This window comes from Rhinolophus sinicus, linkage group LG05, assembly GCF_036562045.2.
Source record: "Rhinolophus sinicus isolate RSC01 linkage group LG05, ASM3656204v1, whole genome shotgun sequence".
Taxonomy (NCBI): domain Eukaryota; kingdom Metazoa; phylum Chordata; class Mammalia; order Chiroptera; family Rhinolophidae; genus Rhinolophus; species Rhinolophus sinicus.
This window is the reverse complement of record NC_133755.1, coordinates 110,365,902-110,385,311: the sequence shown is the minus strand read 5'-3', so window position 1 is coordinate 110,385,311 and position 19,410 is coordinate 110,365,902. Positions and strand designations below refer to the sequence as shown.

The 19,410-nt window shown below is 35.4% G+C and overlaps 1 protein-coding gene across 30 annotated transcripts in view; it reads right to left on the bottom strand.

Moving 5' to 3' along the window:
• RIMS1 (regulating synaptic membrane exocytosis 1) overlaps positions 1 to 19,410 on the bottom strand; it is a 446,831-nt gene that overhangs the window by 354,668 nt on the left and 72,753 nt on the right. For 29 of the 30 annotated variants that reach the window (XM_019749294.2, XM_019749282.2, XM_019749278.2 and 26 more), the window contains exon 2: positions 14,138 to 14,218. The exons of the other annotated variant lie outside the window; for it this stretch is intronic. In XM_019749294.2, the coding sequence (XP_019604853.2) occupies positions 14,138 to 14,218 (81 nt within the window). The remainder of the gene's footprint in view (positions 1 to 14,137; positions 14,219 to 19,410) is intronic. 30 annotated transcript variants of the gene reach the window in all.

Sequence of the window (19,410 nt, the reverse complement as noted above, 5' to 3'; positions counted from 1 at the left end):
CTTCTTCTTGATAATATTTTGCATATTTTGAATTCATATTTTGAATTCATATTTTGCATATTTTGAATTCATATTTTGAATTCATCCTGTACTACAAATCCAGATACCTGGATTCTAGACCTAGATTTGCCCCTTCCCTGCTGAATGACCCTGAACAAGTCACTACCAAGGTTCACGTCTGGTCTTCCATATGCAGGCCAAGTGTGCACATCACCAAATAAATGGTCTTCCACATGCAGGCCAAGTGTTTACATCATCGAAGCTCAGTTGTGGCCTACATCACGTGGCTTGATGTAAAGCTGTCATGAAATGAACTCAATCAAAAATCTGCTTGGGATTGTACAACCTTAGTTTCTTCAGGATATCTTTTTAAAAATAGTACTTTGTTCCTGTGGACAAATATTATGTGTCTTAAAATTGGCTCAAGAGAACTATTGAGCTGGTTGCTTAGGGTTGGTTCCAGGATTAAGGTAAAAGTGACTTTTAGGCTTCCTGATAGAATCAACAAGATAATAAAGAACAGAATTCAAGTCAGATGCTCTGCACAGGAGGGGAGAAAATCGCATTTGGCTAAAATATCTTCAATTCATAGGAACAAAAGACACAGACAATAAACAAGAGATAAGGTCCTCCAATGTCATGGGAGCTGTTCAGAGTACCATGAACAGAGGACCTAGTTTTGTCAACAAGGGATACTTGGTTAAAGTAACTAATAACTAGTCAAGTTCCACAAGACATAACGTACATATAAAATTACTACAGCTCTACTCTTACAGAACTAAATTATTTTAGTACTCAAGAACGTAAAGAAGACACTTTCTTCTTTGAGCATTCAGACAGAGACAAACACAATATTGTCTTGAAATAGTTACAGCAGAAATACGGGCTTTGTAAGATTTGTGAATTGGCATATAATGATTTACACAAACCAAAAATACATATAAAGAAAATGAAGACTATAAAAGCCACACAATTTTTAAGAATTCTGTCACTTCCTAATTATAACCATGAATTGGAAATGTCAGCATTCCTAGTGTTATCTATTTCAAGTTACTGGGTGTACTAATTTAATTTTAAGAGACAAAATTGTATACATTTCAGTTGGATTTTATTTATTTATTTGTTCATTTATTTTAATTAAAGTTTATTGGGGTGACAATTGTTAGTAAAGTTACATAGGTTTCAGGTGTACAATTCTGTAATATATAATCCATATATCACAATCTGTGTGCACCACCAAGAGTCAGTTCTCCTTCCATCACCATATATTTGATCCCTTTTACCTTCATCTCCCACCAGATCTTTTATCTTTCTAATACCACCTGCTCAATATAATCCCTACTATAGGTAGTAGTAATAAAACTATTGGTTGTGACATTAAACAACACCTGTTATTGTTGGATGAAAAACATTTTTAACTTAAAAAATAAAACATCATAATTTTGATATAAACATGTGCCTAAAAACAGTACAGAAGAGGCTGCTTGTCTCTGAATAATGCCTTCATAATAAAATATATAGCTAAAAGAGCCTTTGCATAAGAAAACATGTTTCATTTCTTCCTTGTTGAATTTTACTCAGTAAATGAGGTATCTTTCAAAAAGAAACAATATTTTTGTCTAATATATCTTTTTAAGTATTTATTTCCTCTAGTGTATTTAAATACTTACAAAATAATTAAATCTTCTATCTCAGTGGAATATCGGAGTGAAAGAAAATCACAAAAGTTTTATTTTAAATGGCAAAATCTAATAGTTTCAGTTTTTACTGAATTTTACTTCTCATAATATTTTCCTTCAATATTTGAAGTTCTGTACAAATTTACCTAAAGTAATACAATTGAGATTTCTAAAATTTTCACTTGTGTGTCACTGAAGATACATTTGTGTACATAATAAGATGCTTAAGATTTTATGAGAAAATATGTACCTACACATTACCTGTTCAATGAACAGAAGACGTTTAAGCATATTAGATGTACACACATGACTTGGAGCCTCTTCCCTTCATTATACAGCAGAAGTTCCTCTCTTTAATTGCTTCCAAAACCTCATGACCACCTTCCACTTGCTCCATGTCTACTGCAACCAGCAGAGTCCAAACCACCATTATGTTTTTCCTATACCATTTGCCGTACTACATGGGATCATGGTTTTCCCTTCTTTGAATTGCTTCAAGGACTTCTAAATGGCCATACATAAAATCCAAAGCCCTCTAAGATGGAACCCTTGTTTATCTCATCAGTCTCATCCATTGCTGTCCTCCTCCTCACTTTTCTCTAGCCTTCTTTTGGTTCCCCAAACATGCTATACTGGTTTTCCATTAAGGACCACGGCACACACCGTCCTTTCTGCCTGGAATCCCCTTCTGATGGCTCTCACAAGGCTGACTTTTCATCTTTTAAATTTCTCCTTAAATGTCACCTTCTCTTAGAGCCTTACTGGACCATGCTCTATAAACAGTTTCCCATGTATAGTTTGCTATCACTGCAGTCAGTTTGGGCCCTTGTTAAAAGTGAACAGTTTTAGCATCTATGTTTGTTGGTTGGTTAGATGATCTCCCATACTCTAAATTCTACCAGGACAAGGATCTGCTTTGTTCATCATCATAGCCAGTGCCTGGCATTGGGCTCTGCACACAGTACAGTAGCCCCCACCCCCACCCCCTCATCCATAAGGGATAGGTTCCAGGAGCTTCAATGGATGCCCAAACCGTAGATAGTACTGAACTCTATCAACTTCTTCAACTCTGCTGGAAATGTGGTAACAGCTTCTTCACTGGCAGACACAATCTCTCCAGTCATTTTTACATTTTTCAGTCCAAACCTATTTTATTAATGTGTAATTATCCCTTACTTGCAAATGGCTTGGTGTCACTCATTTCAGCAGATCCCTTGCTGTAGTCTTCATATAGTTTCAATATTCTCTGATGTAACACATTGCTATCAATCAGAACATATTTTCTGCTCATGTCTTCCACCCACAAATTTAATGCCTTTTCCATTTTAACGAAGCACTCATCACACATTGTGGCCATAACTTTTGGAATCTGAAGAGTAACAGCAAAACTAGGAGAAATGTCTTTTTACTTCTTCGCAATTTCACAGATACAAGATTTGTTCTTACCGTAGATCTTAGCAACGACAGTATAGAGGTTTTGTGGTTTTTTTTCCAATTTCACCTTTTCACTTAAAGGAAGCACTTTATAGCTTCTCTTTGGCATATCTGAATTGCCAGCATCACTACTCTTATACACTGGAGCCATTAATAAGCAAGAGAAGAGTTATTTGAACACAAACATTGTGGTACCATGACAGTCAATCTGATAACCAAGATGGCTACTAAGTGACTAATGTGCAGATAGCATACACAGCTAGGATACGCTGGACAAAGGGATGAATCTCTCCAAACTGGACGGAGCAGGATAGCATATGATTTCATCATGCCATTCAGTACAACATGCCATCTAAAACTTGTGAATTGTTTATTTCTGGTAATTTTCATTTAATATTTTTGGAATGTGGTTAACAGCAGGTAAATGAAACCAAAGAAAGTGAACTCATGGATGAGGGGCACTACTGTACAGACTAAATAAATACTTGTTGAAGGGAGAATGAACAGCCTGACTCATTGCAAAGCAAGCAGTAAACTGCTTCCCCTATTGCACACTTTTCCACCAGCTGAAGAAGTTCACTTCCCCTCTCTTCAATGCTGCCTTCTCATCCAAAGCTGATTTAACAGGTTTCCGCTGAAGGAGTAGACCACACATGCACTGAGACCAGAAATCAGGAGAATTAGGACAAGACTAAGTATAAAAATCTGTAAAACATCAGGAGGAGAGCACACCATGTGGCTCAAGATGGGTAGAGGGGCAAGATCAAGAAAAAAACAAAACAAGTTAAAACAGACTGGATTCCAGCATTCATAGAGCCTCTCCCAGGCTTTTGAGAGGAATCATTGTATTCATGACGGAAGTGTATCTGGGGTGGTAACAGTCTGCCAGTGGGTTGCCCAGTTTTCTCTGTTATTCATGGATCATCTGCCATCACTAATAGAGCAAGACATGGAGTTCTGGGCATTATTACGCAGAGCCTAAAGATCATGTCTGGTACGCAGAGCTTAAAGGCATCATGAAATAATGATAAGGGCTTCTATCCAACTGTTTACAACGTCAAAGAACTCTTTTGTCTAATCTTTTACCTAGTGTAAGATATAATTTTGATGTTAAGTATGTAATTTTCAAATGAGAAACCATACTTTCAAGTATAAAGATACATGTATATTTCCCATATTGCCATGGAAAAATAAATATATTAGTATATATTTTTCTCAGTTACATTTTTGATTCTCAAGGTCGGCAATTTTAAAATTAGGTTACCACATTTACAGGATTAAATTCATTCTTGTCCCATATATGTTAGTCCTAGGGAGTCCCTGTGTTATATAATTAAATGTGTACAAAGATTGTTGTTGCTGAAAAACATCATGCCCTAGAGATCTGAAAAAGTATGTCTATTAAAATAAAAATTTGGATGCAGCCTCCCTGTCAATTCAAAGCTGACTCATCTGAAGCTGTGAAGAAAGGAAAAAGAATAGTATGTGTGACACAGAAGCCCATGTCAAAAACCTCGATGCAGATGGTACTCAATGATCCAGTCCAGAATGCCAATTACCACTGCACAGAAAGATAATTTCTAGAAAGAGGAAGTAGATAGGACAAGACAGAATGGCACAGTAAAATCCTGAGACTAAATAATTTGAGTTTTCACCTGGAACCTAACTTCATGTTTTGTTAAATTACTGAAATTGATAATCAATTACAGGACTTACAAACAGCTAACAAAAGAAAAATATATAACCATAAACACGATATCAAAACAAGTTTTTCAATATTTTGAAGGTAATCAGAGCAACCCAAACCAAAAATATCAATAGTAACAAAGAACTTGTACAAGGTCTGTTAGATACTTTTTCTGATTGGCTCTTTGCCTATACTGAACCCTAACTCTGAAGTTATATTGATAATTTTTATATGATGAAATTGGTCATACATACCAACACACATACACACACACACACACACACACACACACACACACACACAGCGTTATTTATTTTCTAGGAATTAGAAATCAAAGGTGTCAATAATCCTAAATCATGAATGGTGGAAGAGTCACATACAACTCACTTTTGAATGTAAGTTTTTCAGAGGATGTGGGAATTTCGTATTATACACTTACCTAAACATACATAAACATTCATATAGAACTGTTACAAATGTTCAAACAAGACAGAACTTAAATAATAAAAAAAACCTTCCCACAAAGAATAGCTGATGGCTCCAATTGTGAATTCTACCAAACATTTGAAGAAAAATTTACAATTTATTTTTTACAAACTTTTCCTAAATAGTAGGGAATATTTCCAAATTCATTCTATGAGGCTAGTATTACCCTGATACTAAAATCAGAAAAAGACATCATAGGAAAACTATAGACCAATATCTCTTATAAATATACACACAAAAATACTAGCATATCAAATAATGCAAGAGATAAAATGGATAACTAAGTGGGATTTAGCCCAGGAATGCAAGATTGGTTCAATAAATGAAAATCAATTAAAGCAGCACACCATACTGATAGAATAAAGGACAAAAAACGCATCATCATCTCAATAGATACAGAAAAAGCATTTGAGAAAATCCAATACCCTTTCATGACATGAATACTCAACATACTAAAAATAGAAGGGAAACTTCCTAAACCTTATAAAGAACATCTACTAAAAACCCACAACTGATAACATATTTAATGTGGAAAGACTGAAATCTTTCCCTCATGATTAGGAGCAAGACATGTATGTCTGTTCTCACCACTTTTTGACAATTGGATAGCCTCATGCAAAAGAATGAAACTGGATCCCTACATCACACCATATATAAAAAGTAACAACATGGATCAAAGACCTAACTATGAGAGCTAAAACTACAAAACTATTAGAAGAAAACCTAGGAGCAAATCTTTATGACGTTGGATTTGGCAACAGTTTTATAGGTATAACACCAAAACCACAAGGAATCAACCAAAGGAAAAAGAGATCAATGGGACTTCATCAAAATTAAAAAAAACAAAACTTGTGTTTCCTCCAGATACTATCAAGAAAATAAAATGACAATCACTAAATGGAAAAAACATTTTATCTGACAAGGATATAGTATCCATTATATATAAAGAATTCCTACAACTCAACAATAAAAAGACAGATAACCTAATTAAAAATGAACAAAAGGTTTGATTAATACTTCTCCAAAGAAGCAATACAAATAGCCAATGAGCACATGAAAACATGCTCAACATCATTATTCATTAGAGAAATACAAATGAAAATCACAATAAGATAACCATCCATACACTTCACACCCACAAGGACAGCTATAAAAAATGACTGACAAAAAGTGTTGTCATGGATGCAGAAAAATTGGATCCTCTTACATTGCTGGTAGGAATGCAAAATGGAGCAGCTGCTTTGAATTACAGTTTGACAGTTCCTAAAATATGTAAACATACAGTTACCATATGACCCAGCAATTTTATTCCTAGGTTTATACTCAAGATAACTGAGAACATATGTCCACTCAAAAATGTGTACATAAATGTTAAATGCAGCTTTATATATCATAGCATAAAAAATTGGAAAGAACCCAAATGCTAATTAAATAATGGATGGATAAACAAACAAAAAAAGCAGTATATGTATATAATGGAATATTATTCAGCAATAAAAGGAATGAGGTACTGAACATGCTACAACATGGATGAATCTTATTATAGAAAATATTATACTAAATGGTTAAAACCAGACATCAGTAGTAATTATTGTACGATTCCATTTATATTAAATGTTCAGAATAGGCAAATCCATAGTGACAGAAAGTACATTAATAGCTGGTAGGAGCTGGGTTTTGAGGAGAACATGGGAATGGCAGCAAATGGATATTAGGTTTCTTTTTAGGGGTGATCAAAATGTTCTGAAATTACACAGTGGTGATGGTTGCACAATTTTGTGAAAACCACTAACTTGTACTCTTTAAAAAAGGTGAATTGTATGCATGGTACGTGAATTATATCTTAATTTTTAAAAGCAGGCAAGCACCAACAAAAAACAAAGCAAAACAAAAAAAGACAAAACTGAACGATGATCTATGGATTCAATTTTTTCATAATAATGTCACGTTCCACAGTAATACAAAAGTTATTTGTCTAAGCATAGTTCATCCTTGGCTATATAGTCTTTTTCTGGATTTTTAATTTCTTTTTTTTTTTATTAATTTATTGGGGTGACAATTGTTAGTAAAATTACATGGATTTCAGGTGTACAATTCTGTATTACATCATCTATAAATCCCATTGTGTGTTCACCACCCAGAGTCAGTTCTCCTTCCATCACCATATATTTGATCCCCCTTACCCTCATCTCCCACCCCCCACCCCCCTTACCCTCTGGTAACCACTAAACTATTGTCTGTATCTGTGAGGTTTTGTTTCTCATTTGTTTGTCTTGTTCTTTTGCTGTTTTTGGTTTATATACCACATATCAGTGAAATCACATGGTTCTCTGCTTTTTCTGTCTGACTTATTTCGCTCAGCATTACACTCTCAAGATCCATCCATGTTGTCACAAATGTTCCTATAGCATCTTTTCTTACTGCTGAATAGTATTCCATTGTGTATATATACCACAACTTCTTTATCCATTCATCTATCGAAGGACATTTTGGTTGTTTCCATGTCTTGGCCACCGTAAACAAAGCTGCAATGAACATTGGAGCACACGTGTCTTTATGTATAAATGTTTTCAGATTTTTTGGGTAGATACCCAGGAGAGGGATTGCTGGGTCATATGGTAATTCTATTCGTAATTTTTTGAGGAACCTCCACACTGCCTTCCATAACGGCTGCACCAGTCTGCATTCCCACCAACAGTGTATGAGGGTTCCTTTTTCTCCACAGCCTCTCCAACACTTGTTACTATTTGTCTTGTTGATGATAGCCATTCTGACTGGGGTGAGGTGATATCTCATTGTGGTTTTTATTTGCATTTCTCTGATGATTAGTGATGTTGAGCATTTTTTCATATGTCTATTTGCCATTTGTGTGTCCTCTTTGGAGAAATGTCTCTGCAGGTCCTCTGCCCATTTTTCAATTGGGTTGTTTGTCTTCTTGTTGTTGAGTTGCATGAGTTCCTTGTATATTTTGGATATTAGCCCCTTATCGGAGGCACTGTTTGCAAAAATCTTCTCCTATTCAGTTGGTGGCCTCTTTATTTTGTTGATGGTTTCTTTTGCTGTGCAGAAGCTTTTAAGTTTCGTATAGTCCCATTCGTTTATTTTAGCTTTCACTACCATTGCTTTTGGAGTCAAATTCATAAAATGCTCTTTGAACCCAAGGTCCATAAGTTTAGTACCTATGTTTTCTTCTATGCAGTTTATTGTGTCAGGTCTTATGCTTAAGTCTTTGATCCATTTTGAATTATAGAAGGAAAATACCTTAACATAATAAAGGCCATATATGACAAGCCCTCAGCTAATCTCATAATTAATGGTGAAAAACTGAAGCCCTTTGCTCTACGTTCAGGAACATGACAGGGCTGTCCCCTATCACCTCTGCTTTTCAACATAGTGTTGGAAGTCCTTGCCAGAGCAATCAGGCAAGAGAAAGAAATAAAAGGCATCCAAATTGGGAATGAAGAAGTTAAATTATCACTCTTTGCAGATGACATGATACTATATATAGAAAACCCTAAAGACTCCATCAAAAAGCTATTAGAAACAATCAATGAATACAGTAAAGTCGCTGGCTACAAAATCAACGTACAGAAGTCCATTGCATTCCTATATACTAACAATGAAATCTCAGAAAAAGAAATACAAAAAACAATTCCTTTTACAATTGCAGCAAAAAGAATAAAATACCTAGGAATAAACTTAACCAAGGATGTAAAAGGCCTATATGCTGAAAACTATAAGACATTTTTGAAAGAAATTGAAGAAGACACAAAGAAATGGAAAGACATTCCGTGCTCATGGATTGGAAGAATCAACATAGTTAAAATGGCCATATTACCCAAAGCAATATATAGATTTAATGCAATCCCTATCAAAATCCCAATGGCATTTTTTAAAGAAATAGAAACAAAAAATCATCAGATTTGTTTGGAACCACAAAAGACCCCGAATAGCCAAAGCAATCTTAAGAAAAAAAAGAACAATGCTGGAGGTATCACACTCCCCGACTTTAGCTTGTACTACAGGGCTACAATAATCAAAACAGCATGGTATTGGCAGAAAAACAAGACACATAGACCAATGGAATAGAATTGAGAACCCAGAAATAAAACCACGTAAATATGGACAGATAATTTTTGACAAAGAAGCTAAAAACATACAATGGAGGAAAGACAGCCTCTTCAATAAATGGTGCTGGGAGAATTGGATAGCCACGTGCAAAAGAATGAAACTGGACTGCTATTTGTCACCATGTACCAAAATTAATTCAAAATGGATTTTTACTTTCAAATGCGAGCTTTACGAATTCTAGTGCAGCCAACTATCCTGGTTTTCCCAGGACTAAGGGAGGTTCCCAGGATATGGGACTTTCAGTACTACAACATAGAAAGTTCCCGAAAACTGGGACAAGTTTGTTCTTACATAATTTACTGAATTTCTCTTCTCTTTGTTTATGTATTGGAGACACCCTCTACACTGCCTTTCACATTCTTTCCTTCTAACTCTACACCTTTTCCCTATGCCATTTCATTTGTCTTAATGGTTTTTATTATAAAGTAATTGCTCATAAATTAGTTTATCTCAACTAAGTCTCTCCTGAGTTTGAGATATGGATAGGCAACTGTCTTCTGGATGTTTCAATTGGCCACTAATCCACAAGTCTAATGCAAAATCTAAATTTGATTTAGTGCCTAAATTAATTCTTTTTTTATTTCATCACATTCACTTAATCTCTTGAGCTAAAGAGATTAAGCTCTCTTCTCCTCTCCTCTCCCTTCCCCTCCCCTCCCCTCTCCTCTGCTCTGCTTTATTATAACATCTAACAAATCACTATATACCACCTGCAAAACTTTCTCTAATCTATTTCCCCTATCTCCTAGCTCTACTTATTCCCACTAACACCCATGACTGAGACTGATGAGTAGACAAGTGTTTCTCAGACTTTTAAAAATTCATGATCACTTTGAAAAACACAAAACCCCATAATATTCTGTCCAATTTCAAAATACAGTATTAAAAGTAAAACCATGTGTTGTGTGTTTTCTCCAAATTTGACAAGTATCCTATTCTTATGATTCTTACACATCACTTCCTGTCGCCTTTCTCTCTCTCTTTCACATACCACACCCACACTCACCGCCTCCCCCTCACACACATAGACTCCCACTCACCCACACAAACACATACTCACACACACACTCTCATAGGCTCCAGCAATGAGTACATGCTTTAAATTATACCAGCATAACCTGATATTCTGGACTCAAGACAACTGTTCTCTCCTTCTGGAACTCTCTACACCAAACTTGCCTACCTCCTGAACTATTCATCCTTCAAATTTCATATTAACTATTGCAGGATCTGTAAATCTTTCCCTCACCATACCAAGCCCAAAAAGAATAAATCATTTTCTATTTTTTTAACATACTTTCAGTGTTGCACTTATCACACAGTATTATAATTTATTTGATGATATAACTGCAGCCCCCACTTGAGAGGGAACTCTTAAGACAGAAATGTATCTATCTTATTTATTATCTATGCATCTTATACGAGGCAAATAGCAGGCATACAACTCAATTTGTGGAACTTCACTAATATTTTTTATATATTTATTACTTTGATTAAGTGATGACAACTTATATAGCATGCTTAAAATATGACTGAGTGACACTTTAATAATAACTGACAAAGAATCTTTGGATGGTTTATACACACAGTTATAAAAAATACATATTATATTGACATGTGTATCCATCAATCTAGACTTGCAAAAAAAGTAACACAAGCACAGTCACCCTAATTCCTGTCTCTCTACTTACCACTCTGTATTTCTTTCCCTACTCAGTGAAGTGTTTTGAAAAAGGCGTGTACCAGCACCGTCTCCTTTTCCTGACTTCTCAGTTCCTCCTCACTGCTTTAGAGTATTTCCACGCACTTATGAGTTAAAACTGCTATGATAAATGCCACCATTTACCTGTATATGGCCAAACCCAAAGGATATTTTTAATCTCTGAAGTTATTGATTTTGTGCTGCATTTAATACTCTTGGGCATTCCCTTTGTATCCCTCCACTACCTTGGCTTCTAATTCTCCCACTTCTTTAACCATTATTTCTCAGTTGAGTTGAGGGATCCTCTTCCTTTACCTATTCCTTACCCATTGGTTTCACCTAGGACTCTCTCTGGTATATTTTTTGTCTAACTATATATCCTTTGCTGATGTCATTTACTTTCCCAGTTAACTGAGTCCTTCAGGTTCACATATCCAACTTGGATATACCCTTGGATAACACACAGGTACCATGAAATCCTCCAATCAAAATATGAATTCCTCACTGCCCACCTTAACCATGGCCTTGTTTGATTCTTTAATTATGCTTCTCACCCAAACTATTAATATGATATTCCCCCAAACTCTTTCCTTACAAACCATACTCAATTGCCAATCAAGCACTGCACATTTGACTCTTACTCAACTCTTGAAATGTTTCCTTATGACATACTCTGTTAACTCCTATAGATCAAGACTTTATCATCTTTCTCTGGAGTATTACAATAGTTTATTAATTGATTTGCTTGTCTCTAGTTTTGCTCATATCACATTCATAGTCCATTTCCCCCACTTCTGCCAAAGTAAAGTAATACATATTTTATATATACACACATATACATATAATGAAAATCTGATTAAGCCACTCTTCTAATTAAAACTCATTACCACAACATATATAGTATTTATTGAATTTATTTTTCACCCAGCTATAATATACAGAAATCTAAATTAATCCTACAACACTAATCTGGGATGCATTCATATATTTTCTATTCTAGTCTATTCAAAATTAAAACAAACAAACAAAAACTAGCCTCAACTGATTTTCAGACCCATTAACAGGTTATAACTTACACATTTAAAAACACTAACCTACATGCTACAGCCCATCTTTAATCAACCCCTACCACCAGTTTATTGTTGCCTTTTCTTATCAATCTAGAAAGGCACTTATGTGGATATAAAGAGCTCAATGGATACATGCCACTTTTTAGGAAGAATCATTAGAAATAAGAAATGATTTTGCAAATTTTAAATTCTTTAAGTCCCCTAAAGAGAGGTTCACCCTCTTAGAAAAGTATAGCATGAGCAAAGGGATTGTCAGAAAGGATTAAAAGGAGTACTATACTTTCAGCCACTATACTCAGAGAGTCCACCAGAAAAATTCCATAGGTACAAGGTAAGTTACAACAGATTCCCACAGCTTTAAGTCTATGGAAAGTGAAAAAAAAAAAAAAAAAAAACTGGGGGAAGGATGACAATTGCTGCTTCAGATCTAAAATTCCAACTTAAATCGTTTTTAGAATGAGTGGTACTAATTCAAATAGCACATCAATATGTGGAACATAACATATATTAAAGTAAAAATGAATTCCTCAAAGAGCTTTCACAGAAGTTGCTTGAATCCTAATATAAATAAACTATTTTCTAATACCTAGAACATAAGCTAGAAAGTGGGGATCATAAGTTTTCTATGAATTATCAAGAAAAGTTCCATCATTAGGAAAATGACTTTACAGTAAGAATATTTATAGAAATAAACATGGCAACATCATTAAGAGTACTTCCAGCTGTGTACTTTTTTTCAATGTAATTATAAATCATTTTTACTATGATTAAATATAAAATTATTTTCATGCCTTAAAAAGTACGGATTAAATGTAGAATGATATTCAAGTATACTTATTGAGATAAAATCTATAACCCATCTATTGAGCTTCTTGAAATTTGTTTATCAAAATGTTATATCTTAAAACATAAATAATTTTAAATTATTTGTGACTATATGTAATATACAAAATATGAGGATTTAAATGTCTTATTTAATTTCAGTCTTTGCCAATGCTAACAAAAACTTGTCACAGCAAAAGTATTACAAAAATTTACTTTTCTTCTTATAGCTTTTTTACAAGTTTATCGCTTTATTTTGGTTTTGCTTCAAAGAAATCTCAGATATCTAAAGAAATCTATTTTTAAAAAATCACATGTTTCTTAAGTCACATTTCTTCCAAGACTTTTGCTAAACACCTTGGAAGGAGGCATTTCCCCAGTAGTAACTACTTGACTACAATGGCTACCCTAAAAGTATTGTCACTGCTGAGACATTTTAAGGGAATGTTTACATTTTCTTACCATAGCATAATTCTTCTCAGAAGATTGACTATATCCTGCTACTCTGCAGAACTGTAAAGCTCTTTGTATTTTATCTCATCAAAATCCACATTCCCAACTCAGAGTTTCCTTATTTGGTTTCTTCTCTACTTCTTGCTTCCTCTAGGTTGGCCATTTAATCCTTCCCTAATATCTACACTTGAGATTGCAATAAAAATAAAACTCTTATAGGTGGTCAATCTGCTCTTTCAGATTGTCCATTCCTTTTAAATAAATAGTATGAAGGTGGGGAATGCACTACCTATGCATTTCCCTTACGCTCACTCTCCTCCCCTCCCTGTACCTTGCCTCCCTGCTTTCCTAAATTCTTAGTCTCCAGCACACATACATTCCAAATCCAAAGTACAAAATTTCTGCTACCCTAGAGCTCTGCAGAACGTGCCCCTTTCCTCTAATTAGTTTTATGCTTCTAATAGGACATTAGAAACACCACTTAACTAAGATACTTAATACAGAGCTCGTGTTTACAGATAATTTTACCTAATTCAATAGTAGCCTTTTTATTACACATACAGCAGAGTAGCCAGAATATCTACTCCCACATGCAATGTGACTTAATAAATCTGTAACCAGTGATCTGTGTAAGAGATGACATTTCAGTCAATAAAACCAATGCCATACTCACGGTGAAGGTTGGTGGGGCTGGTTTTCAGCATTTCTTGGTGTTTTGCAGGCAGCAGGCTTCGCCATGTCCCTGACAACACACCTGGGGCGCATGATAGACAGCACAATGCACTATTAATTATAAAAAGGGTAGAACAAATCTGGAAATTAAACATGGTACTGAAAACACAGTCTAAGGGAAAATCTTTGCAAGCCCCTTCAATATTAACCTGGAGGCCCTGGAAAAGCCCTTAGAGCTGGAAATCCTTGACTCAGGCTTCTGAGAACTCAATTATACCCAAATGAAAATCTGTGTTAGCTTCTGTATTTGATTTTCCTTTTAGCACCAATGAAATGATTGTCAGCAGCTCTCCCCACAGAAGAAATGCTACTGAAAACTTTGGCCTTACCATATGAAGACATCTGAAAGCTTTAAAAATAGGAACAGCCTGTTGTGTTGATATGCTTAAAAGATGAGCAAGATTTTCTGTGGCATTGGCTATTTTACTAAAAGGTACGGACTCCTGTTTCATGTCACTCACCATGACATAGGTCCTTCACTTTATGCAAAAGGAGATCAGAGAAGCCTCAAGAGAGCCTCATGCTCCAAATCCCATTTGAGCTAGGAAAAGGGCAAAAGTTAGAAGAAAATGTTTGTATGTAAAGTGTGTGTGTGTGTGTGTGTGTGTGTGTAAAATACAGAAGATACCTCCACGATGTGAAGAAAAATAGCAAAAGGTCTTTGTGTCTTAAGTCCTCCATCACAGAATAAATAAATGCAGAGGGTGGATGATATAACAGAGCTCCAAAGGGCCATAGGGGGACACACTCTCACCCTCACATCATCAGGGCTTACACAACATTGGAGAGACTCAGGGGCAGAAATCAGAAAACACCTCCATGTGAGGCTGTACTTGGATGGCTCAGATATTCATTCCTTCACCACAAAAGCTTCAAAACAAACATTGCTTTAAATAGGGAAGCTATGGTTATAAAGCTGAGACCCCCCCACATCTTAGACTTTGCCAAAATGAAACACCCCTTAGGACCCAGGATTCTCAAACATGAATCTGATTCTTAACATTTTTCATGGAAGCTTCTTGGAGGTTTGACTACACTACTTATATTTAAGGCCAGTTGTGTTATTCCAGAAGTGAATTACTGGTGAGGTAGTCACAGATTAACTTTTCCCAAAGCTAAATGCTGCACGGCAAAATTCTCCACTTCTGAAAGAAATGATACAGGGAAACATGGACACAACGCACAGAAACGTGCACACACACACATTGCTCATTCCAAACAAGGTCAAGTAAGACTTTGAATTCAATATGTAAGGTGACAAGAAAAGAAAACTGTGGTATTTCAAAGCCTCCCTCCTGCGGTAAGTTAAGGGGGAAAAAAGTGATGTTTGTGAAGAGCTAATGCTAAACTCTTAATGGATCAGTCAAGAGATGTGAGTCAAGAACATGTACAAGAACCACAAGGCCTTTGATTTGTTCCAGTTTCATGGGAGGAGAAGGCCACTCAGGCATCAACGTTAAGAAAGTATTTAAAAAGGCAGTTGTTAGGGAGAAGTCATATCCTAGGCTTTCTGAACATGATAATTTTAATCTAGCTTACACAGACTACAATACCCAGGAAGTTAAATTTCATAGCACTGGAAAATCTTTTGCAATTCTCACTCAGCTAAAAATAGCACACCATGTTTAATCTACACGTACTGGTTTATGAAAATATCGGAAATATCACCAAATTTGGAAACATTTTTGAAGAATTATATCTGTAAGAAACCATATGCAACCTTCTATCTCAATTCATTTCTTTGTTCCCCTAAAGTTTCAGGTATTTATACAAAGCTTTGAAATAAAAGCTATTGTCCACTTAATTACAATTTTCCTTAAATATGCTTTCAAGTGACTCTTTTCTAATAAATGTGGAATATCAGCCAGCACTGAGGTAGGTTTCTAAGTAATATGTTTTTTTGTTTGTTTGTTTTTATTTTTGTTTTTTCCTTCTGAGTGAAAGAGAATGTCCATGTAGGAAAACTCTCATCTAATCTCAAGTACCCAATAGTTTTGGTTTAAAATTACAAAGCTGACATTCTACTTCTCCCTGCACATATTATAGAATCTTCAAAATGAAAATTTTATTTAAATTTCTGAACTTTAAAGTTTTCTTGGATAATGAAAATAAACACATTAATATTCAAAAATAATATATTTAGAATTAATTTAAATATACTGAATTTAAAATATATATTTAAATTAATGTTTTAATTATTTTTTTTAAAAACAACATATTTTTCATACTAATATATAAGCAGACCACAGAACTAAAGTGATATAACTAGTTTTTAGGGAGAAAACTATTTTTTCAAATTGCTAATTTACCCAATTTGAAGGGGTTCTAAACAATGGTAATATATATTCCTAAATTTTCTAATTTGACTCCTTTTTAGCTGAAATTTCTTCTTGATATAAGAAAGAAAAGGTAAAGAAAAACACCCTACATTCAGATAGATACATAGATACATAAAGAAATATGCTTATAAGATTTTTGTAGAATGCATGGATTAACATAATCTCTAAAATTATAATTGAATTGTTATGTCTGGCATAGCACAGTTTGGAGGGATAAACTCTAATAGTTTTGACAGTTCTAATGTGTAGAAAAATTGTTTAGCCCCAGCACTTTCCATTATCTCCCACGCATTAAAGTTATTATAACAAGATAGACCCTTCATCCTCTAAGAAACACAACAATGATGTTTCAGCATGTTGCAGCTATTAAAGGTTTTCCTCTACATATGATTTATTCCTTCAGCCAGACATAAGGAGGCTGACAACGATGCCACAATGCTGACTTCCCAGATTTACAATGGATTGAGAGACTAGGAGTTCAAGGGGTTTGACCTCTTATTCTTTGCAAAGTCTTTAATTACTCAGAGATTTATCAGACAGGGACTCTTAACAGTCTTCAAACTGCTTGTGAGCATTCCCTCATCACTCAAACGTCACTGAAGATGTATGCAAATGAGACATTCTACTACCATCTCAGGGGACTGCTGCTATCTCCGCCCTGAGCACTGCAGAGTTTTATGAATGAATGCAATCAATTCGATGAATGGCTGCCAACTGCCCACTCAGCCACTTCTACTCTTCCTGCACTTACAGGAGAAACTAACATTGTCACAAGCCTGCCAATGAGGCTATGGTAAGGCTTCCCTCTCTCCAAACAGGAACTAAGTATACTTCCAGATACTTACAATATATGAATTAAAAATCCTGAATGCCTCCAAAAAACAGTTTACATAATTACTTTCTCTCTTTTGAGTTTCCCTTTTGGTGCCTGCAATCACTAGCAGCCACTATCCTACCCCCTAACCCCCACAGAAAAAGAAGGAAGTAAAACAAAACAGAACACTATTTTATGAAACTTCATCTCAATTTGAACTTAAAATCATTTTACCTTTTACGACTAATATCAGGAAACTGGATACTGGGCACTAAGCTGCCAAATAGGTTATGACATGTTTACATTTTTGTTCTCAATCTTTCAGTTTTTGAATTTTACTGAGGTTTTTCCTATCATCTATGGAGACAGCAATTACATCCAAACAGTGCTAGGGGGAAAAAAGTGTATTTGTGCTTACTCCCCAAGTGTTGTTGTACTACTCTATATTTGTCACAAGAGACCCTTGGAGGCAGTTAAAATAACATAAGGTTAAGAGAATTAAACATTTTTCAAATGTACAATTCTCGGATTTGCTGGTCACTGATACAAAATATATAGAAACAAGAAAAAAACAGAGATGAAGAGACCTCAAGAGCTCTCTAGCCAGCCCTTCCGTTCTAAACCTCAGATTCAGTGCTACTCTTCCACATGTCATTTGCCTACAGAACCTAAAATATATGCAAAATGCCTGTCTCCAGCTCAATCAATCCTCTCTTACATCCCAACATCCAACTGCCTCGTCAGCATTTTCAGTTGGATTTCTAACAGACCTCTCAAAAATCAACATTTCCAAAATGGAATTCTTAATCCCTCCCCCTCGAACCTGATCTTCCAGCAGTCATCTCCATCTTGGCCGAATTGCAAATAAATTTCTCTAGCTGTTCAGCTAAAACCTTTAGATTTGACTCCTCCTTTTTCTCACACCCGGCATCCAATCCACCAGCTTGGTTCTGCTTTCAAATTACGTGCCTTATCTGTCCATGTCTCACCTCCTCAACTATTGCCAGGGTGTCCCGAGTCTACTTGGATTCCTGCAACAGACTTTTAACTTGTTGCCACGCGCATTTATATTTGTCCTCTTCCTAGAGCTTATTCGCAGAACAGCAGTTCGAGTGCTGCTTTTGAAAGATAAATCAGACCATGACTCCTTGGCTCAAAATCTTGCAATGGCTCCCCAGTTTGCTCACCTAAAATGCCAGAGTCCTTAGAATGTAATCCGGTCTCCCATAACTCTCAGAATTCATCTCCTATAGCTACCTCCCTCTCCCCTTGCTCACTCTCCTCCAGACACACTGGCCTCCTCTCTGGTCTTCCTCAATCATACTAAGTACGATCTTGCCTTGGGGCCTTTGCACCAACCCTTCCTTGTGTCCGGAATGCTCTTCCCTGATATTGGTGTGACTAACCTCCTTACCTCTTTCAAGCGTATGCTCAAAGGTTAGTTTTTGATGGTTCCTACTCTGATGCTCCTACTTACTAACGAACTCTGTTCTCCCTCCCTCAATCACAGCTATATACTTCCAATACCCATCACCTTGCTCTACTACTTACTAAAATGTCCTGCTTCCCACTGCTGAAACATGAGCTGCTAAAGAGGAGGGATCTCTGGTTCACTGACATATTGCAAGAGCCTAGAACAGTGCCTGACATAATAGTCACTCACTAAATGTTTGTTAAAGGAATGAGTAATATAAAAAGGACAAAAAGTTATATATTTCCAGCTTGAGTAACTAATTCCATATGCTAAAACTTAGTGATTTAGAACATATTCTAGATAACACCTTTGTGTTAGATTATAGAATATTTTTATACAATATTTACAAACTATAATTTATGGCCAACAAGTTTTATGATTTGAATAACTCTACTAAATTTGTTTTTATATGCTGTGACTAAGACTCATTCTGTTTCTGAGCAAGACAAAAACTATTTGTCAGCACATGATTTGGTGGAAAACACTCTTTAATATCAAGTAATTGCTTTGAACCAGTGAGATATTAGTTAACATCTACTGTACTGATATTTTATCAAATTAAACTTTAAAATAATTGTATATAAAGC